The 23,774-nt window shown below is 41.4% G+C and overlaps 1 protein-coding gene across 5 annotated transcripts in view; it reads left to right on the forward strand.

Annotated features, from left to right (window-relative positions):
* dpp6a (dipeptidyl-peptidase 6a) overlaps window positions 1–23,774 on the forward strand; it is a 269,988-nt gene that overhangs the window by 190,119 nt on the left and 56,095 nt on the right. For all 5 annotated transcript variants that reach the window (XM_035415608.1, XM_035415609.1, XM_035415604.1 and 2 more), the window contains 3 exons: window positions 9,055–9,150; window positions 21,310–21,404; window positions 22,432–22,506. In XM_035415608.1, the coding sequence (XP_035271499.1) occupies window positions 9,055–9,150; window positions 21,310–21,404; window positions 22,432–22,506 (266 nt within the window). The remainder of the gene's footprint in view (window positions 1–9,054; window positions 9,151–21,309; window positions 21,405–22,431; window positions 22,507–23,774) is intronic.

Below are 23,774 nucleotides of genomic sequence, written 5' to 3' on the forward strand. Positions count from 1 at the left end.
CATAACTGATTTGTCTATTGCATACCTGAACGGTGCAATACCTACAAATGAATTTATAGCACCATGTCTGCCTTGTTGAAGGAGCCACATGATTTGATATGAAGAAGGAGATGGAGGACGTATCATCTTACTTCCCCATCTGTGTTTTTCACTCCCTTGTAAATCCCATCACTGTTGTTTCCTTATGAAGATGAAGCAGAGACGTCTGCCAGGCGGGTCACATGACGAGCCGTGAAATAAAATCAGAACGCCGAGGCCCATACGCTTCATTCCCTCTGAGGCGGCCTGCGCATCTACGCCAGTCTGCTGGCTTGACAAACAACTGCGGCATGTGTGCATTTCCACCAGCTGAACATTGATTGGATTACGGAATGAAGTATGCTTCCTGTGAAATGTCCTGGGAGACCATATCTTGTCTGATGTTGTGCATGTCTCCCAAGTGAATGCTATGTAAGTCCTGGGCATTGGTTATTGGTGTTGGTAATTGATTTGTTTTAATCACCTTCCTTTTTGTCAAGGTTTTCTAATATTAGGTGACTACTGATTAAAGTCACACTGTGCACTTGTGCCAACCAGCGCCAACACGTGGTTGGTTGGCACACGTTATGGAGTGGGCTGGCACAATGTTAAAATGGTATAGTTACATAGAATGAAGCAACACTTTTCAACATTTAATCCAAATGAGAACCATAAAACGCAGATATTAAATTGTGGGATAAATATAATAAAAATATAAATTATAAAGTGTATAATACATACGATATAAAATAGAACTGAAACCAAACAGTATTTTTAACCAGCTAATCAGTAGAAATGTGTGTGTGTGTGTGTGTGTGGATCAGACCTATGGGGGTGTGTGTGTATGTGTGTGTGTGTGTATGGATCAGGCCTATGGAGCGTGTGTGCCTGCATGCATGTGTGTGTTTTTTTTTTTTTTTTTTGTGCAATGGGACAAAAACCACAATTTTGTGTGGGGAGCCCCCTTCACACACACACGGGAGCGTGGATTTATATAGAATTATGTTTACTCATGTTTAATATTTGCATAATGCATGTGTTATCACATCATTAACTACACGCCTAAACCTGGGTTGGTTGACATAAATCCAAAATGAGGGTGCCAACCAGCCCCACTCACATTGGAACCCACCTCTATGTGTTTCCCAGCTAACGTTGCTCATCAAAGATTTTCAAATCTTAATGTATATCAAAATGTATTTCTGATTCTTATTTCTGTTAACTGGAAGTAATAGATTTCCAATACCTGTATCTAACACAATTTTATGATATGTTTTAGTGTGAAGAGCATTTGCAATGCATTTCAAAACTGAATTGCTTCCGTCTCTATAAAGTGAGTGACTTCACTGATGTTTAAACATTGATGAGTGCAACTCAATAAAACAAAAAAAATTCAATGTTACATTTTTGTGTGTAACCTTCAAAGGAACAGAAAATAGCCATGTGCCAACCAAGCCCCATGCAAATCATCCCTGGTCTCCCCTATTAAACACCATTCAGAATGCCTAAGGTATTCTCAAAAGGACACTACATGTAGATGTTTTTGCAAGACCATCTAGTGTCCATAATGTCCAAATCTGAAGCCCCCATCCATGACCTCCCTGGAACCCAACCCTCTCATTTTCTCCTTAGATAGCATTCTGTAAACTGAAAGAGCTAACAGAAGGAGAAAAAAACATCTACCTTACTGTAGAAACCTTCTTTTTTGCTTCATGCAGTTACATACAGTTATGATTATTGACAAGTGCAATGAAGGTCTGTCTGTAAAAAAACAATGGACAAATTTGTAAAGCGAGATGAATATGAACACAAAGTTACAACAGAAGGTGAAAATGGAAATCTGCATTTGAAAAAATTAATTGTATTTTCAGAAATTTGCCCAAGCTTTTACGACATATGTGCAAATCAGATAATAACATATACAATCCAGATTTTACATTTACATTTCTTCGAATACATATGCAAATCTCAATTTACGACTACGGAACATTGTGGCAGCTATTTAACTCCATATAAATGGGTCATTAGTCTAGCGGGCAAGGGTTACAGCCATGTGGTGCGAGTGCGTATAGACAGGAATGCAGCCAGAGTGAAACTGTGGCAGTTAGCGAAGTGGGAACAGCTGAGTTGTCAGAGGCTGTGCTTGCTCTGGCTCCCTGACTAATTATAAGAACCGGTGGGGTTCTTTTTTTTGCCACAGTTTTTGAAGACCAGGAAAAGAGCAGGGCCAGCTCCATCAGGGAGATGAAAAAGAACAAAGGAATCACAAGCTGTTCCCCACAGAGCTGCTTCCTTCTCCTCATCTTCCCTCTTATGTGGTGTGGACAGTATGGCAAAAAAAAAAAATCTCACAATTTTTCAGATGGGCAATACATGATACGTATCATAATATTGAGCATTTTATTGTTTGATAATACACTACATAGTCAAAAGTATGTGGACACCTGACATCCAGTATCATATCCAAAATTATGAGCATTAATATGGAGTTGGTCCACTCTTTGCTGCTATAATAACTTCCAATCTTCGGTGAAGGCTTTATACTAGATGTTGGACCATTGCTGCAGGGATTTGCTTCCATTCCGCCAGAAGAGCATTAATGAGGATGGACACTGATTGAGCAATTAGGCCTGGCTTGCATTTGGCTTTCAAATTGATATCAAAGGTGTTGGATGGGGCTGTGGTCAGGGCTCTGTGCAGGCCAGTCAAGTTCTTCCACACTGTTCTCTACAAAACCATTTCTATATGGACCTCAATGTGTGCCCATGGGCATTGTCATGCTGAAACAGGAAAGGGCCTTCCTCAAACTGTTGGGGAAGCACAAAATTGTCTAGAAAGCGTTTATATACTGTAGCATTCATATTTGCCTTCACTGGAACTAAGGGCCCAAGCCTAAACTATAAAAAACAACCCCAGACCAAGGGCTGTCCAGATACTTTTGGTCATATTGTGTATGTCTGAGTTTGATTATATATTTCTTTTACCAGGGAGTACATAGGGTCCTCTACCCATGTGTGGCTATTACCAAGGCTTTTTATTTGCAAGCTAATAGTTTTTTTTTCTCAATTCTTTACTTGCTACTGTAACACTGGTACATGAGATACAATGGCAAAAACCTGAAACTCATGTACCGAACCCAACTGGTTCTGACAAAATGCATGTACATTTCCAGCTTTTCACTCAGATTGCAATTCTAAACCACACTTTTTCGAAAACACTAGGCACCTTTTGCTACATTCTTAACAAATAAAATCCCTTGTGTTCACATAAAAAACTGCCATTCAGAATGTTAAGCTTAAATTACCGCCTGGCCACGTTGACTCTTCGTGGGCAAAAACTTATTGCTTATTTTTTCTCTATTGTTTAAACACAAAACAATCAAGTGTTTTAGAAAAATATTCAAATATATATTTTCAAAATAATGGGCCTCATTCACCAACCGTTCTTAAGAAGAATTTTCTTCTTAAAACCCACTTACGCAGTTCTCACGAAGATTCTGACATTCACCAATGTTTTCTTATTTGGGATTTGTTCTTAGGTAAGAACAGAATCTACGCACACTCAAGAGCACACTTACACACATTTGAGTGCTGTGATGTTTGTGCAAAATAATTGGGAATTGCATTTTCTTCAATTCTACAGTTGTATAATATAATAGGATTTTAATTACAATAATATTTTTATCATTTATAATCTTTTTAAATAATTATTTTAATTATTTTAAGGTGTATTAGCATTAAAGTGCCAGGTTCCACCAGGGTAGTTGCCTCAGCGGGAGTTCGTCTGTAAATAAATGATAAAAATCTAACCATTGTAGTGACCTTTTATTTTTGGGGGTTTCAATTATGCAATGTTTTGTGTATACTGCAAAAGCAAATGTTTAAATTGTGAATACAAACTAAGCACTTAGGTAACACTTTTTAAACACATGGCCATGTTAAGAGAACACTCATTCAGAGGCGTCACTAGGGGGGTGCGGACCGCACCGGGTGACACCATCATTACATTACATTACATTACAGGCATTTAGCAGACGCTCTTATCCAGAGCGACTTACACAACTTTTACTTAGCACTTTACATTGTATCCATTTATACAGCTGGATATATACTGAAGCAATGCAGGTTAAGTACCTTGCTCAAGGGTACAACGGCAGTGTCCTTACCCGGGATTCGAACCTGCGACCTTTCGGTTACAAGCGCAGTTCCTTACCCACTGTGCCACACTCCGTCCATCAGAGGGGGTGACACCGAAATGACTGGCAATACATTTTTTGTGCAGTGTTTTGTGTAGTGATGGGTTGAAACAGCTAATTTCTCTGATGCAGTTTGCTGCCGGTTGATTTAATTAGCGGTATTAATGTGACGAGAAGCGATTTGTCGTTTGAATGCATAACACGTAATTCCTTGCGCCCACTCCCACCAGCATTTTTTTTTTTTTTGCCTCAGGTTTGACATCAAACCATTTTTTTTTTTTTTTTGCTTAATCAGTTGTGCACCCTTCTCCATATACAGCGTTCACTGAACAAGTAATAGCATCTCATGCATCTTTTTTGTGTGTTATTTTATATCCACTACTGACGCTACTAAATATGACAGGTTGTTTGCTGTTCACTTCCTGCAGCAGTACCTCCACTTCAGAGCTACTGAACTTTTTCTTACGTTTGGAGTCCGGTGCTCCACCGTCTTTCGTTTGGGCATTCTTGACTTCTCTGTCAACTTTTCTTTTCAATTTCTGCAGTCTCACGCCCTTTTATGGGCATTGGCAGGGCGTTTACCTATGGTAATTAGGAACAACTGGCACGTGCTTTCAGTTTACGAGGACAATGGGATTCATCATTTTAAGAACAGGGGTGCGAACAATTCTGCGGTTTAAGAACACGTCATGAATCTGACGTGGACTTTTCTTAGGACCTTTCTCAAGAACAAATTTAAGAAAAAACTTAGGAAGATATTGGTGAATGAGGCCCATTGTCCTCAAAATGACATTTTGCAGCCAATTCATACACATAAGCCAATACATGAATAGACACACTGAATGGCAATTATACACTGGTGTGATAACTGAAAGACACTATTATTAAAATAACATTCAGGGTCTTGTCAATGCACTTGATCAGGCCAGAGAATTTAAACTATGTCACAAAAGATGTTTTCACTGGCCAAGCAGCGAGCAAAATATCTTTTGGCATGACAGAGCCACCCCTGGCATTACTCCACCAGAATATCCCCACATGCCTCCTCCATTGCTTGGAATACAGTTGTGGGGGTTGTGGTCATACAGTATATCTTCCATTGCCATGCCGAAAGAAACTCATCTATTGGGTTAAGGGAAGGCGATTGAGAAGGGAGATACAAACACAAAAAATGCTGGTTTTCATCAAACTAGTTGCTGACCAGAGCAGCCCGGTAGAAACTTTCTTTGTAGAAATTTATAATGTACATGGTCTGCTCTGACCCGCCTTGCTCCCTTTGACCAGGTGGTGTGAGGATATTGCGGAGTGCATCAAGGAAAGTGAGATTGTGTGGACCTATTGTGGCTTGTGTGAACCGATCATTTTGGATGTTTGTACTTACCGTGAGAACACAGAAATAGGTTTCCTTTATGGAGTTTATGCCTAATAATGAGAATAGTGAGAAATATTTTGGAAAATGATTAAATGACACTGAAATTTGTGTGAAAACAAGCAAAATGTGCTTTCTAGTTTTGAAAAAAAGTATTTGTTTTTGCACGTTAGCATAGTTTCTTTAAAATAGATTTCATAGCACCAGTTCTAGCATGTTGATAATAATTACATTTCCTGCCATTGTTTTCCTTGTTTCATATGGAATGCTTCTAGCGAACTATACTGACAGCAGTGTTTGGATAGGTCCTATGCATTTTTTTGTGCTTGAGGTCATCAAAGAACTTGAACCACACAACATAATGCTTTCTGTGTGCACTTTGCTGAACTTCCTTTCTAAATGAGCAACGATCTTGGTGGTGTTGCCTCCTATTGTTGAAATTTTGGTTCTGAATGTTTTTACAGTACAGTACTTTGGTCAGTTATTTCTCAGCCTCAGCTGGTGTATGTGCGCTTCAGTGTTTGTATCAGGCGAAGCTGTGCAGCAAATGACCACAGGTGACAGACAAAATTAATGGGGGAAATACAATGCAGTTTTACTGAAGTTCTATGTGCACAGTGCCCTTAGAAATTATTTACACCTTTGATAAAGATGTATTAACTGTATTAAACAGCACAGATCTCAAAACATTGTAAAAGTATGTTTTTCTCTTTTTTCTTACCCACCTTGACCCCCCTTGTCAGAGATTTACATCTTTATTTTTATTACAGTTTGCAGATTTCAGTTCTATTTATTTTATATATAGTGTATTTTCTGAATATCATAACATTTTATTCCCAGCCGTCTGCCAGGCTCATTTTATCCAGTCTTTCCTGATACACAGATAATGTACTATTTACCCATGCAGTGTAGTTTTCTGTTTTGCTATGATGTTTAACAAACAGTTTAAATCTTAAAAATGACATATTGGCACCTAAAATGAATAATTTTACCAATTGTTTAACACATGGCATTCAACATTCTTTGGTTATGGTTTCTTAGATGACTAAAAAGCACTAAAGGGAAGTCTATAAATATTGTGTTGGTTTTTTTTTTTTTTTTTTTTTTTCAAAAAAATATACTGTCACAACTATCTTTCCTTATCAAAGCAAAATATTACAAGTTCTACACTACTTAACTGTTTAGCAATGCCTAAATTATATATTTTCAATATAAATCCATTAACATATTAAATGAAGCCCTTTTTTATGTGAAGTTGTTACCTAGACCTGTGATTACACTATTTAGAATTGTGTGCATTTGTGGGTAGAGTAGTCAGATGATGGTCACCCTGTTGGTAAGTGGTCTTGTGGTTATGGAGTAATTAGTATGTGTAGAAGGTCATTTCTCTGGTTTAGTGGCCTTGTAGTTATAGAAAGTTCAGCATGTGGAATGACCATCTTGTGGTTCTGTGCATAAAAAGGTAGGGATGATTATTTATAGTATTAGAGAGGGCTTCTGCAGCCCTCTTAAACAGCCCCTACCCCTTTAACGGGTGGTGATCTAATTGCATGGAATAAATTGGATATTGAGCATTCTTTCTCATGCTTATGAATTACATAAAAATGGAAAGTGAACATTCTCTTGTTCGAAGTGGAAGTTCATTTTTGAATAAACCTTATTTCCAATGAGGAATTCTCCACTCACCAAAAATCCACAAAGGTTGCAAAAACACATTTTGAAAGAAATCTTAATTTTTCACAGGCCAGACAAATGTATTTTGACACTCCAGCCATCTCCAGTGCATGTGCCAACTAGTCAGCAGATGAGTGCAGAGATAGTCCATTTATTCCCTCAGTTAGCTTCCTCACACAAGTTTTTGCAATAGTGAACCGATCATTCTATTGATACACACGATTCAATCCGTACATATCAAACTAAATAACAGTTCTGTATGAGCTAACAGCATTAGTCACTCGGTTTTTAAGTTGTTAAAGAATTAGAATTGGAATAGGAGAAATCTCAGTGTGAGTGAATGCGAACCCAAAATGTTATGTTATTCACAAAGAAGTGGTAGGACTGGAGGAGTGACTCGTTAGCAGTGTATAACCATACTACTGTAGCCTTTGGAAAAGGATCTTTGGAAGATAGGAATGAGAGACAGGAGTTAAACACCAGATTGGATCAAATTAAAGGCATAAGAGGTATGTCATCATTAATTCCTTTAGAAAATAAGTCTCGCTTCTGTATCAGTTTAGTTCCACGATGGTGCTGCCTGCTCTTGTTTTCAGCTTTTATATCAACCGCTTCAAAGAAATTTAAAGTGCACACATAATTGATGAAAGCTTTAAAACAACTGGCAACAGAATATTTAGGGTCCTTGTTGCATCATATGTTGTTATTTCTCTGGATATGTTTAAGGTGTCTAGACCACATGGAATTTTCAATAAATAAACAACATATGTTCTGTAGCTTGACTGGGCATATGTCCACATACTTTGATCTTTTCTTCTGTATGGGGGTGATTAAAAACTTTACCCTTTATTTGAGTATTATAACAGGGATGGCTAAAGCATTGATAATTCCCTGGTGGAATATGCAGAGAAAATTGGTGGGTCTGGGTAATATAAATTTAGTGTGAGCAAGAGCATCCCGTAGTCTTTTGGCCCTGTTTGGGGGAAAACATGGGAAAACCTAAAAAACAAAGGAGATTTTTTAATCCAACCTTACAGCAGTATCATGGTAGTGTTTCTTGAGATTAGTTCTCCACTTTGTAATTTGCAAAAGGTTGTCCAAATCATTAAGTGATTTTTTTTTTTTTTTTTTTTTTGTGGAGTCAATTGCTGTTTGCGCTTCAGCCAGATCCAGATCCAGACTGTGTGAGCATTTGTTTAAAATCTTGCATAAAATAAGTAAATTATGTTTCAAGAAACACCTGGTTTAAATTTAGAAGCATTTCTAGAAGTACAATGTGTTTGAATCATTGCGGGAAGGTTATGTGGTTATGTTTATTTTATTTTATTTTTTTGTGAAAAGAGAGTATAATTTTCTCAATCAAAAGGAGTGGTCAACTGGGCCCAAACCCTTAAAGCTAGTTCCTTGCTACAAACCCTCTGCTCTGTAAACTGTAAAACACTGTCACGCAGTGGGCCAGTTAAGAAAACCGATGGCTGACCCGTTGGTACTCAGAGCAGTGTAAGTGTACAAAGAAACTGGTGTTCTCTGCTTGAGGCGTAAACAAAGAACACCGAGCTTTGCAGAGCAGCACAAATTCGAGATCAAGACACAGCAACAATGGTGAATCAGAGACAAAGACAAAGAATGTGAAAAAGAGATGGAAGAGACAGGCAGATAACAAATGGAAAGTTAATTCTAGAAGTGCTCACTGATGTGGTGCCAGGTGACAACAGTCTCGGTTATACAGCATTGGAACTGCACAAGCTGTTTTCTTTGTAGAGGTACTGACGCTGTGAATTCTCTCTCTTCTTTCCAGTTGAGGATGACTCGCTTGGCCTCAAGGCCAAGGTGTCCACAGAAGCCCTTGCAAAAGAGTTCCAAATCCATGACCCGAATGCCAAGTGGATCAGCGGTGAGTATAGCCTACAGTGGACTCTGGTTTAGTCTTATTTTGAGAGACGTATTGATATGAGTGTGCAGCAAAAGAATAGTGTAATCAAACCCATTATAACCCAGTAACATTGATTGAAACTTTGTGTGCAAAGAGCCTGGAAGGTGGCACTGTGCTCTCATCTTAGCTCACCCACTCAGGTCATGACAAGAATCTCCATGGAGACAAGTACGAAGGGCTCGTTTTGACAAGCCCATGGAGAAAAGCTGATTGACAGACTTTAAAATGGCTGACAGCTGGGCTCATTGCTGGGCTCTTTGTGCTTCTGTATGGAGAGCTCTGCTGGTAATGGAGGAGCGTGTGGTTCTTCACCCTCTTCTGTCTACACAATGGCACTACTTGAGCGGGCGCTGGTGGAAAATAATTCTTTTTTCCCTCTTGTTTAATTTAATGCTTCTGTGTCTGATGTGGGGAAAAAAAGAGAAGCCTTTGAAAGAGAGGCTGGATCCAGACCTGTTATTTGCTTTTGTGGGACTGTTTTTATTACAGTGAACAATGAGATCATTCTCCTGTTATCTTTTAGCCTAACACACTACCAAACAGCTGATCATTCCACATTCATTGTACTGGCTATGGATGGCCTCATGGAACATTAGAAATGCATTTTTCAGGAACAATGAGTAGCCGTGGGATTCTGTTTTTACTTGATTTGGCTCTGTGCTCCACAAGTTTAGATTTGTAACCAAACAATGCACTTGTGGTTAAAGTGATGATCCTCAGATTTTAGTAAAGGGTAGATTTATACATTTTGATTTCAGCATTTAGAAATGACAGCACTTCTGGGCACCATAATGTTGGTACAAATGGAACAAATGGCTTCAAGTGTGTTCTGCTTAGTTAGGTGTGCTCAATTTCTTCCTAAGTGCAGGTACTGTATAAGACAGCTTTCAGTATATTGTCTTGATACTAGGCTTTTGATTGCCTTAGAGGTCACTGGCAGAACAGAAACATCTGTTCAATTTTAATCAAATGCCTTCAAAGTCATTAGACGGCGCTTCATCCTACGGCAAGGCAATGATCGCAAACATACTGCTAAGGCAACAAAGGAGCTTTTCAAAGCCAAAAACTGGAAAAATCTAGATCTGGCCAAATCATTCACCTGGTTCAAATCGAATTGAACATGCATTTCATATGCTTGAAGAGAAAACTTAAGGCAAATAGACTCTGAAACAAGCAGGAGCTGAAGATGGCTGCAGTACAGGCCTGGTAGAGCATCACCAGAAAAGATACTAAGCATTTGGTGAGGTCTATGAGTAACAGACTTAAATCAGTCATTGTATGAAAAAGATATGCAACATAGCACTAAAGTAACATTGTAATATATACAATGACCTTTGAAATACACTATATGGCCAAATGTGCACACCCCTTCTAATTAGTGGGTTTGGCTACTTCAGCCACACCCATTACTAACAGGTGCATAAAATAAAGCATACAGCCATGCACCTATGTATTCATTTTCTGTGTATTGGCTGCCAAAATTTGCTGCTGAGGAGCTGTGAGGTGTTGCTGCATGGTCTTTTAAAACTGAAAACTGACACTCGAAAGGATATGTCCTCCAGCCACTTTGATTGTTGTTCCCCTGTCAGCTTGGGTCAGCCAGACGGATGTTGTGGTCTGCAGGCAGCACCCAACACTTTCAATTAGCGTCCTCCATGGCATGATTGAAGTGGTATCTCTATTATCAAATTTAGTCTAGGATCATTGATTGCTTTGTCCCTCAGAGAGAACTTCCAATAATGAAGCGATAATGAGCTGTTTGTTCATTCGAGCAGTCAGTCTATTCTCCACTCTAGCAGTGCTTTAGTATAATGCATCTTAATTGTACTTTTTCTTGTTGCTGCATCAGTATTTTAGGGTAATACTGGCAGTTCTGATGGTATTTCAAAAGGGAGATCAAAAATGGGAAAATCTGTGTTATATTCCTGGAACTGCACGCATAATTTAAGAAGCTTATCACCCCCTGTTAACTGGCTGTTTAATCTCTTCTGTTCTACTCCCATAAGAAACTAGTGCTTCTGAAAACTCCCTGGAGTAGGAGAGGGAAAACCACTCTAGGATTGCCAGATTTACATTTGAAATTCAAATAATCATTGAATAGGAAAAAAAATTCAAATAGTTGAAATAGCATTTTAATATGTAATTCATGCACATTATTAGATGTGAAATTCTAATGTGTTCCATTTTTCAAAAATGTATCTGTTACTTCTTAATTACCCCTTTTTGCACTGGTGTATGGCCAATTGGGTTTTGATTTAAAACAATTCCACAGCTGATTAATATTCTGCTGCAATGGATGATGATGTAAAGAAAGCAAGCGCTGCAACCAGTTGATCAGATTCCTTTAATTTGGTGGAAAACCGTTGCATAGCTACGGTGGAAATGCATGAGCATTTTAATGTTTTTGTTTACTTCAGGTAATGTTCCAAATGGTGATGTTTCCAGAAGGTTTACTGATGGTGAATTTTAACCAATCAGTCTTGGAACGTTACCTTCCTTTGACTTTGAGCCCTTCTTGCATCCTTTTGTGGAATCATCTGACAGGAAGTACCTAAAGGTATACTTAATACTTTATGGCAATGCAATAATTATGCAAATATTTTAATAAATATTATATAATAATATCTGTTTTCTGGAATGCAACATTTGAATTAGACTATTTAGCCTTGATTACGGCCTGAAACCACCCACTCTGGTTCTCCATAAGTGCGACTATAAACGTCATTTATTAACCATACCACTGACCAGTTCACTGACCAGTGCACATGCTTACATGAGAACATGATCCACCACTAGCCAGATCACACATTGGAATCCAGAGCAATGGACATTTCCCCTGGAACTTGAGCATGCACCTGGAAGCCCTTGTGTATTCACACTCTCTTTCCAATGCAAGAACCTAGGCCAATGACATTACAGCCATGCCCCCAGCTGGCACTGATGCTGTTTCCATGACAACTCCCTCTTTTGAACTGCTCTGTCTGCCCTTCCTCTCCAGAACCCATATTTCCACATGACAATTAATGCACCTCTGTGTATTAATAGTGTCTCTTAAACTCTAACCGATGGCCTGGACAATGGCAGTCTGAGAAAACTCTGCCATTCTCATTGTAATGCATGCAAATTAAGGGCTGAGGGTCTATATCGGGGACAAATGCTTGCCTGGGAAGCTGTCCTTGGGGTACAAGCTGATCCAATGGGAATGAGACAATGAACAACTGTTGTCCAGCTAAGTACAAATGAACATACAGGCTCTAGTATAGCCTGCCGTGGCCTGCCTTGTTATAATACATTTGTAGCTGTACATATGTAGGATGTATAAGTCTTCCTGGCAGTCGTATAGATGCATTTTTCCATTCTTATGATACACTGTTTGTAGATGTCTGAATGGTTTTCCTGTTTAAATCAAGTCAGCCAGCAAAACAGCTGCCCTCAGTGCAGGCTATTCAGTCAGTAATGTTCTGCTTTTTAGAGCATCAATAACAAAGTGACGAATTAAGATTCTTAAATCACACACAACGGAACAATAAACACACCTAATGAAATATAATGGCAGCAGGTGACGGTCTCCATATTGATGTTATTGCTTGTTTGTCCTGAGTCCATGTTGACTCAGATATTCACACTTAAAAACAAGCATCCCATACACAAGAGACTTAGTGAATTCCATAAAGCAAACAGATGAAAAAATCAGCGGAATAAGTGTCTTTTAACCTTGAGGAGAGCCAGTGATGCGCTCTGTATGGTAATATGGTTTAATGGTGCTTCGCGCTGATCAGCTCCCCCCAGTGGTCTTGAATAGTGAAGATCTTTGAATCAATTTACAGGATAGCATTACTCTGGCAATAATTTGCCTCATATTTTGCAGGTAGGCCTACAGACTGCACTGTTTTTGAAAGATGTGGATTTTCCATAATAGCTCTCTGAGGGACTTCAATCCAGAGATCTGTCGAATTTCTAGCATCATAATTTACAGATAAACTTCTTTTAAAATTAGATTGCTGGTCCCGCTGAACTACTTTTTGAAATACCTTTCTCATGCCATGCTACTGTGAAGACAGAGCCCAGCCTCACAATTGTCATCACTTATTTCATTAATCCTAGTTTAAAGAAGAAAATTATTCAGGAAGTGTGTCGGCAAATGGCAACGCAGTCTGGCAGCTCCCGCAGATGCTCTGCATTAGCATATTCACACGGACTGTCCTGGCGCCCGGCCGCTAGCAGCTCCCCGGAGCTCGGTGTGAAAATGCTCATCTATGACTCGGCAAAGCGAGTTTGTGCCAGTCTCGCTACATAAACAGCGCCGCAAGAAAGGAGGTTTCCGCCAGACTTAATGTTATCACTGAAACTGCTGCACACACCTGCCTCGAGGAAAGCTGTAAAGAAATGCATAACCAGCCGAGGGACGGGAAGCTTTTGTGTATTAACGGTCATAATAAACAGCCTGATTGAATTTTCCTTAAATTTTCCACAACTGGTCGCAAAATGCATTTGCATCTGCAGCGACAAGCACAGCGCTGTGTGTTATGAAAGGCCACTTGGGTTTAAGATGGAATTTAAAAATTGCGAGGATAACGCAATCTATCATTAAACCAAACATAACACACTCACAAGTACAGGCTTTCAGTCTACCATCGCTTTCTCCTTAATCTTCAATGCCAGATTAAAAAACTGTGGCTCATTTAAAAAAATAAAAGAAAGAAAAGTTTTTTTGATTGTCTGCAGTTAAACCTTTAAACCTTTAATCTATTTATTTAACTAGGAGGTGCTTTGAGACTGAAAATCTCTAGTGCAAGGGAGGCCTGGCCTAGAAAGCAACTATGTAATACAGTTAAAACAAGATTGATAAGACATACACATTGTACAAATATGAATATGGATCTCCTTAAATTCAATCACTCATATTTAAGGACAAAGGTCCAATGCAGTGGCTGAACTTTGAAGCCCCCTTTCCCCATATGAGGCCACTGGTATTCACAGTCTAAACAAGTTTTATATTTTTGATAATTTCTGCGACAGCTAACCCGGTGAAGAACTGAAAAACAATATCAAATATCCCTTTAGAAGTATTACTCAATACTTCAGTATTAAATAAGTATTATTTAAGGACACAAACCCAGTTTGATTGAGTGCACCTCCTTCTCCCATATCAGGACATAGGTATTAGTACAAGGTTCAGTCCATGATGTTGCAGAAGAAAGCCAGTTAGCATGCTCTCCAGCCATTGATTAGGACAGTTCTTTAACGGCTAAATGCAGAGAGTGGATGGGAAACTCCACTGTGTCTTCAGCTGCTTAGGGGAACACTGGAGGTGGTGGACATAATTAAAGATGTAGCCTTGAGACACGAGCTTGAGGCAAATTAACTGGAATAATAAGTAGATTTGAGCCTCATGAAGATTAGAGACGAGTTATAAATAATCGGGGACCATCTTAAGAGCCGAGCCCTACTGGCAACAGTGTGATATGCACACACAACTAAGTTAGCCTGTGGAGCAGGAAGAGAAAGGGGCCAAGCCTGCCATTAATGGACACACTCTCCCTCAATAAAGAAAAGGTTCATTCAAGGCAATCCATAAGCCTTTAGTTCAGATAACCACTGCATGCTGTGCCCTTAATTTCAAGGCAAATTAAAGCATGTGTTAATATTAACGAAATGGACTACCAACTGAGATTCAAAGTATGTCTACGTGAAACTCAAGAGACTGATTAAATTGAAGAGGCAAAATTTAAGAATTGATTTTGGTACACCCTCTTGGTCATTTTAGTGTAAAAATGGTCAAAAAATTAAAAACACTGTAGCACCCAGCCCCACAGCATGACTCACATTTGGCTCTGGTTTCATCCAGGGATGGGACGGTTTCAGTTGGCAGAGAGAAGTACATGAAGTATCTTCCTCTAATTTATGTCTGTGCGAGGCCGCCTTGCAAGCTATGGTGTCATGGGAAGCCACAGCTGACATCTCTTACTTCGAAGAAGACCATGTACTTATCTGTACTCTTCCGAATTGCTAATGAATTGCTGCAGTGTGAGCAAGATTGGGCATTCCAAAATTGTGAAGAAATGTAAAATATATTCCAGTATTTTGAAATGCAGGAATAAATGGAATCTCATACCTGCACACTTACCACCCTCCTCAGGAGCATGACAAAATATTTCTGTTCGAAGGTTAGAAAGTATAGTCTTCCACCTTGACAAAATCCCAGATATCCTCTTCACCATTGCAAACTGGCCATAGCTGACGTCTTTGTCAGTTTGACTACAGTGTTTGGCTGTCTCCACTAGCTTCTGCCATTCCTTGGCAGGTGCCCGCCTAGTCTCAATTTAATGAGCTAATTTTCTGGCACTAAATGGGCTGTCCTCTGGGATGCCTGATGATAACCTCAGGTAACACCTTGAAGACTCCTGGTAATTTTAGGTGCTGACAAGATAGCCTGTAACTAAACACTGAAGCTAACGTGTCACTGTCACAAGGAACCTCACTTGTTTAATTCCAATTTGCATGGGTCACATGATCTCCACAGGCCAGGGCCAGAACAGGATGGTGTATTATGCTTGGCCTATGAAACTGTAGGGTCAGTTTTAGGTCATGGATATTTGTGTTTAATTAGAGTGGACCTGTACTCATTAAAACACAAAATATTTTATCTATCAATCATGAAATGTTATGGAGAAAACCACCTCACCTAATTATTTCCTGAAGAATATGCAGAAATCATCAGACATCCACAAATTGAAAAGCGATACAGCCCTTTAAATAAAACCATTTTATAACAAGTAACAAGTTTGACTTTGACCCAGACAGTCAATAGTCAGCAAACCCCTTTAATAAAACAGTAAATATGCCATGCGTTACTTAAACTATGTCAGCACCTTGTAGAATGTGTAAATTTCGATTGTAAATGGAAGAGCATGTGCATAAAACACACACACACACACACACACACAGACACACACACACATGCCACACACTCACACACAAACAAAACTACGACAGTTGACTGCCCAGGTTCCAGTTTCCTCTTTGAGCACGTACAGTACATGTACAGTCAGAAATCTCACTCTCCGTTTGCCTAGACAGCAGCCTTTGAAGTGAACCCTCCTGGGGTCTGTCCACCGAGCATGCTTGTGCTTTGAACCTAATTGTGCCATTAATTAGGACCACAGCACAAAATGCTTGTGATGTGGAATGTGAAAGCAATTCAAATATTATATTTATGCTCATGGACGTACAGTAGATCCTAGGGGAGACAGGGAGGACACAACCCCCCCCCCCCCCCCCCCCAAACTTTGAGAAGACATTAAAATGGTCTTGCCAATATTATCCCATTGTATTGAGCGGTACTGTTACCACTGTGACCAAAAAATCCTACAGAAAATTTCTTGTTTGTTGTCCCCCAAAAGTTGAAATGAGATTTACATCCATTTTTGCTTGCTCATTGCTCTTTGTTTTCAGCATCATTTGCATTGTGCACTGGCCATTCAGCGGTGCCCCATTGTGGTTAATGAGGTTGAATGACACCCTCAATCATCATCAACTGTACTGTAAATGATAATGAAAACCCCAAAACTCTCTGGATGGAATTCAGTGGCTGGATTCTTGTTTGGTCTCAGAAACCCTGAACGGAACGTCTGTTGAATCTCTCCACTTACAACTTTAAAGTTCAGGTTATAGTACACAGCAAAATACATAACACCCAGAAAGTCAATTTTATTTATTTATTTTTATTGAACTAGGGCAGTGTTACAATTCTGTGAAAAAGTTTGAATGTGTGTAGGTGTGTGGGTGGGTATTGTTTTTTTGTGTGTGTTTTGTCTGTGTGTGCATGTGTGTGTATGTATATAATATGTGTATGTGTAGTGAGTGTTGTGTTTTTGTGTGTGTGTGCATGCGTGGGTGGGTGTGCACACACACATACGAGTGTGGAGGTTTAATTAAAAGTTCAGTGAAATTTTTTATGATCCCATTTCCTTTTTATAGCTCACCTGTGCCAGAGGGCAGCTGAGATTTAGGGTGGCGATGCCATGTAGGGGGGGCTCTTTGATTTTGTAGCAGTGGGGAGCTGTAATTCCTTCAGTGTGCCATTTAAGAAGCCTTCTTATTTATCTGAGGGAGAGGCATCTCAATCCAGACTTCACGAGGGCCTGATTTCACGAAAAGAAAGGAGGACTCAAACCTCAATGGTTACTGTTACGAAAAGGGAGAACTTGCGGTGGTCAAAAAGCCAAACTGTGATAGAAGCAAAGGAAATGTCCCTATAGGGGAAAAGCCTCTGTTTGTGTCAGTCCGTTTCAGAGATTCACCCTGCTCACAGACTTTTCCTTTGGTCTCATCCCTCCTAATAACATTCTGTTCCTCCTGCAAGGTGGTGTTTGTGAATAATGTGTTTCCCAGTCATGGCTGAACAGGAGACAGGCCTTCTGTACTCTACTCTTCCATGTAGAGGAGACTACTTCTTTGGAAACAGGTTATTAGGGTACTTTATGCACTAGGGTGCCAGCTGTGTATTAGGAACATAAAGATCATTGAATTGTGGCTATGAAGAGCAAGGTCACTGATTTACAGTGCATGCTGGCTCCACCCATTACAGGCACCACAAACCTTCATAGACTCTCCTATGAGAGTAGTATCCTCTTTATGGACCAGTTTTAGCCTTAAACTGCGTTCAATGTTTAGTTTGACCAACAAGTAACTTTTAAACAAATAAAATGTCTTTAACTCCCTATTAGGCAAGGGTGTGTGTTATTACCCTTAGGCACTAGTGTAAAGATGTCATTTTACAGTACAGTTCAGTTAAACATCTTATGCAGAATGACTGACACAGCTTACAGGCTTTACATACAATAGATTCATGCAGCTGGAAATTTATTGAAGCAATTCGGGTTAAATACTTCTGATCAAGGGTTCAGCCACTGTGCCCCACTTGGGATATTTGAACCTGCAACCTTCTCTCCTACAAGCCCAAGTTCCGTAATCATCCTGCACTGCGCAGCGCAGTTCTCCTGCACTGCGGGTGCAGGCGGGCCAGTGAGGTCAGCGACGCGCAGTCTAGAACAACGCCCCGCTCCAGGAACAATGAGATCTCTGCTCCAGCGCAGCTCCAGAGTTAATGGCGCTGAGCAGCGGCAGTCCGGGGCTCGCCGTGATCAGCTGTAGCGTGGCGCGGGGCCAGCGGCTCGGGGCGACGAAGCAGAGCGAACTGCGGGCCCGTCGACGGGCGCGCCGCATGGATTACAGTGCTAAATAGAGATTAATTGAATGGCTTTTGCGCGGCGGCGTGTGCGAGTCGTCGTTGGAGACAGATTATCGCCGAGCGAACAGATGGTTGTACAAGGGGAAGGAAAGTACAGGGTCTGTGCTGTTGGAAGGAGTGTGCTGGGTGGAGGGGGGGGGTGTAGGGGCATTTGAGACAGTGTTGAACATGGGGGGCTAGTGATGAGGGAGGCTAAAATTTTGGTGGAGGGGAGGGGGGGTTGGCAGGGGGCTGTGGGTGTTGGTGGGTGGAGGATATCAAAGCACAGTAATGTGTTCAGTGGAAGAGGGCCAGTTAAGCTAGGTGAAGAAGAGGAGAGGGGAAGGGTGTCACTTTTGTCATAATAACTGATATTATCAGCTTCAATATCATCATCATCCACATCAACATGATCAACATCTCTGGCGTCACCTTCATCATATTCATCTTCATCATCTTCATCATTGATATGGCATAATCGCCATCGTCACCGTCATTGCAGTTTTCACTGTCATCTTCTTCATTTATCTTCTTCATCATCTTTGTGCATGCCATTTCATTATGAATTTGGCACGTCTTCAACGTCTCTATTCAAAACTTAATTTGTCACTGTTTTCTGAATGTCGCTGCATGAGTGAGACAAAATGATTTGAGTGCCAGACAGACAGACAGACAGACAGAGGGAGTAGCACGTACACAGGAAGTATGTCTAGCAAGAAAGAGGTTGTGAGGTTTGACAAGACAGGGGGTCTGCCTGTGGGCATGTGGAGAATGAGTTGGATGCAGTGTCCTGCAGAATCTAAAAAAGCATGTGTAGGATATGGAATCCTGAGGCAAACAAAAAGGAGATGGATGGAGGGAGGGAGGGAGGGAGGGAGTGATGCAGTGCAACATACCCTGGCCATGGAGGGAGAGGGGAACAGAGAGAGGGGCCAGGGAATGTGTAGGGGGGCAGAAGATGGCATACCCCAGAGCTTTGGGGTATCATGACCTTGGGAGAGGCATATATGAAATGTAATAAGGATTCCAGGAAGGGTCTCAGGTCACACAACCAAATCTGGCTGAACCAATGGTCCTTGTTTTCATTTATTTATTCAACATTTATAACCTACATTTCAAAGAAAATGTATGCTCTGGTATATATAGATGTGAATAAATAACAATGGTTGGCCTATTTTGACAGTGGTAGGAGAGCAAGTTGTGGGATATGGGGTGGATGTGGCATGCAAGAGATGATAACTGATCAGAAATATTTAAAGGGGCATGTATTACGGGGTGATGTAACATCTAAACAATTACGTGGGTGTTGTTTAGATGACTAATATTCTGAAACTAAAAGAACCAAATAGAAGCTAAGGCCACTTATCACTGATTGAAGAGGAAAGACATCAGATTTAACATTATGGCAATGCATTGGCGAAAAGCAAGAGCACAGAGAAGCATATTGGTGACAACCAGAGGGGTAATCTCATATCTTATTTCCAATGCACCGTTGCTTCTTTGCAAAGAGATAATTTGTCGTACTGATCTGGTGTACCCTCTACTATTCTGAAACCCGTTCGCTTCCGTATCAAAGGGCCATCCAAAACTTTGTTTTGCTCTCGCGTGCAGACTTGGCGCATCCGCCACCGTGACTGGACTTGTGTTATTTCCCGTTTCCAGTCACATTATTTGTTATTTGGAGGGACGCAGGCGCTGCATGCCAATGCGGAATCCATATTCAGATGGCCGCTCTGTCGCATTTGCTCAGTGCTCATGCCCGCGGGGGGGAACCAGCGGGGTTTAAACATGAGAGGGGATGGGGAGGCGGTGCCCATGGGATTTTATCTTAAAGGGCAAAGCTTTTTACCAGGGAAAGGGAAAAACACAAAAACGCACGGTAAATCGTCCAGTGCTAATTCAGCTCTAACAGAGTGCGCACGAGTCCAATGGGGACCACAAGTACTCTGCAAGAGTTGATTAAACACTGAACGTTTTACTGAGTCTCCTTCCTTCCCACTCTCCCGAGAGGGACAGGTGACAGGACGCGTGCCGAATGTCGCTGTGAGCCCCTGTGTGAACCACAACGTGCTGCCCCCTGTTGGATGTCAATCCTGGGGGCAAGAGAAAATGTGTGCTTTTCAACATCACCATAAATATCAAGTAATGGTAGCACGCATTTTTGATTTGGGAGGGGATGCTAACTTTATGCAGACCTGGGGATTACACTTGGAAAGCTCTCTGAGAAAATGTGGATAACAAACACTCAGTGTGATTCTGGACTGTGCAATACTCGGCTGTTTATGATTTTTGAGCTGTCCAGTGCTCTCTTTCTTTTTAATGATGTTCCAAACAGTTGATGTTCCAGTTTAATGATGTTCCAAAGGTTTGGCTGGTCTTTGACGGTGTTTTCTTATTTCTCAGTCTTATAATGGCTTCCTTGACTTTTATTGGCACAACTCTGTTCCTCATGCTGGCAAATGCCAAAAAGACTCCAAAGGCAATTAAAAGGCTATAATCAAAACTAGAAACTGAAAGCTCTCTTATACCTGACCTAAGGAAGCAACTGAACACACCTGACTAATCAGAACCGCCTGTGAAGCCATTTGTCTCAAATATTATGGTGTCCTGAATTGAGGGGTCTATATATAAAAAGTGCTGTCACGTTCCTATATTTTCCTTGCTTCTGGCTCGCACACGTGGGCAGAGCATCACTTTCGGGTCGTTGGTGGAAGCTCGGGCCACCCGGCAACGCAGTGTCATCATCACATGTGTCATCGGCCACTGACCTGAAGATGGGCTGCCCACAGAAAACGACCACAGCAACCAGAAATCTTTCCAGAAGGAAGACAGTGTGTGTGGTAGCAGTTTGACATTGTCAGGCCCTGATTAATGTGTTCCTCTCGCAGGTAGCGAGCTGCTGTACCGCACGCGTGACGGCGACGTGGTCGTGCACAACGTCGAGACGAAGGAAAAGAGGGTTTTGGTGGACCAGAAAAAGTTTGTAAGTTCTTTTACCTTAGATTCATGTATGGGAATAAATAATTGGGAATATGCTAAATAAAAATATGTTGTATAAAAAAAGCAATAGTAAAAAGTTGTTTTGCAATTCAATTTAGAAAGCAAGTGAATATGTATAATCTGTTCACAGCATTATCGCATGCATTAGAGTTCTGGCATGCCATCAGTTTACATCTGTGGCAAACACGCCTGCCACAGGCCACCGAAGTGGCTTTCCAAGGGGCCCTCCAGCACAGAGACACAGGGAGAAGATGTTCAAATAGTCCACATTTATTTACAAGGTTTGGCAAGATGGTACAGGCAAATGAGCAGATGTAAAACACTGTCATGACAGAGAGGCTCCCTTGTGTGGGTGGGGATGGCAGATTTAACCTGTGCGCACTGATTACCTCACTACGCACAGGTGCAGCCACCCCTGTTCCTGAGCCCAATTAGCCTGGCCAATTATCTAATTCATAACCAATTATCTAACTAGCCAGGTCTAATTAGCTTGACCCAGGGCAGGTATGGCTGCTTAAACCAGCCATCCCCACACCACAACATCCAATGAGATCCAACTGGCGTTATTTGGTACGATTCATGGAATAACATTAAGGTTGGTCTTGCTGATGTTGACCAAAAGAAGCATGCAGGAAAAAAGATTGAATGTAATACCTGATTATTTCACTGTTTTCAGTGAAGGATAAAGGGTGCTGCGGTAAGCAGTTATTCTGTGGACACTTGTTAGCATTTTGCGCGGGCTGCCCAGGGACCAGTGTGTAAAATGAGGCTGGAAGCGGCCGAGACGGCGACACACAACATTGTGTTTGTCTGAAATCAATGTATTGAGGCAAGATTAATGGTTTCATGTGTGCGTTTTGTAGGAAGCAATCTGTCAAACGCAGTCATTTAAGAACTGTATTAATGAAAATCTTATGCATGGTTAAAGGTGTCATCTCTCCCTCTCTCTCCCCTGTCTCTCTCTCTCTCTCCCCCTCTCTCTCGTTCTCTCTCTCCTCACTCCCTCCCAGGATATGTACAAAGCCAGCAAGTACGATGTGTCCCCCGACATGAAGCATGTGCTGCTCGCCTACAATGTTGTCCCAGTGAGAACCCTTCATTTATTTACTTTTTTTCTTTCAAATTGCCGCTGTGACAAGCAATATTTCATGTGGCTGTGTGGGCGACAACATGGGGCTGAGAGTAATCATGAGAGGGGTGGGGGTGGGGGGGGTGTGAGGGGGGAGGGGGGAGGGTCTGTTACACACGAGTGCCTGCGGTGATGGTAAAACTTTCCAGGGAACACAAAAACAAGGCCAACTTGCTGATACAGGGCAGTAGCGATGTTTACAGAGGGCTGATCATGGGGTCACCTCCCTAGACTGTACCATTGTGTGGGGAAATTTACGGTACCTCAGTAGCTCCAGGCTGGGCGAATTGGTTACAGAATATGACATTTTCGAACATGCCTCAAATGTTAGCGTCTGCTAAACCATGAGATATTTCTCAGATGATTGAGGCCAGATTTATCAGAAATGTTTTGTCACTTGCCTCAGAAAGGTGGGCTATCCTAACTTACAATTTGAACTTATTGTGGTTATGATGTCACCATCCTTGTTTCTTGGGTACACGGTCCCTTTGCCCTGAGCAAACATTTTAGAAGAGACCCAGGCACATCCTGCACGGTGAGCCCAGCTCCATTCAAAATGGCTCAACCCACCCCGAGAACCTGCTTGTACATCAGTCGCAGGGGTTCTCATGGGAATTGGAGTTTTGATCTGTTTTGAGGCCCATGCTCCAGCCTCAGGCTCTGGACTTTTCTGTGGGAAGTTGCACTTTTGAAGCTCACCGCTGTACAGGGCGCTCTGTTCTGCACCTGTAACCCCCACCTGTCTCCGTTCAGAAAGCGCAGCACATTTCCAAGTTATTCTGCAGCGTGTTAAAAAATAAAATGTACGCCAGCGAGTCCGGTGTCCGCTGAGACGCTGCGATGCCCGGGAAGGTTCTGACTCTGAAAAGGCCATAGCTGGAGGGGTACGGGTGGGGGGTGGGGGGAGGGGGGCGACAACTCCGCCCGTCTGTTTGTCCCATGCGTCGCTGGATAAGCCCCTAAACGGGACCGTGACTGGCACGGATAATCCCCACAGCAGACAGGAGGATCCTGGTCACAGCTGACATTTGAATAAATAAAATGGTAAAACAGCGTTCAAAAAAATGGCTTTGGGGCGTGGAGGTGTGTTAAAGCATTGGAAGTGCTGCTCAGCCATGATTGATGATATCACTCCTACCAGCTGTTGTCATCTGTGGGGTGGGTGTGGGCGATGAAGGAGGCAGAGGGTACAACCACAGGACTGCAAATATGCCGGTTTAAACC

Source organism: Anguilla anguilla, chromosome 4, assembly GCF_013347855.1.
Source record: "Anguilla anguilla isolate fAngAng1 chromosome 4, fAngAng1.pri, whole genome shotgun sequence".
Lineage (NCBI taxonomy): Eukaryota > Metazoa > Chordata > Actinopteri > Anguilliformes > Anguillidae > Anguilla > Anguilla anguilla.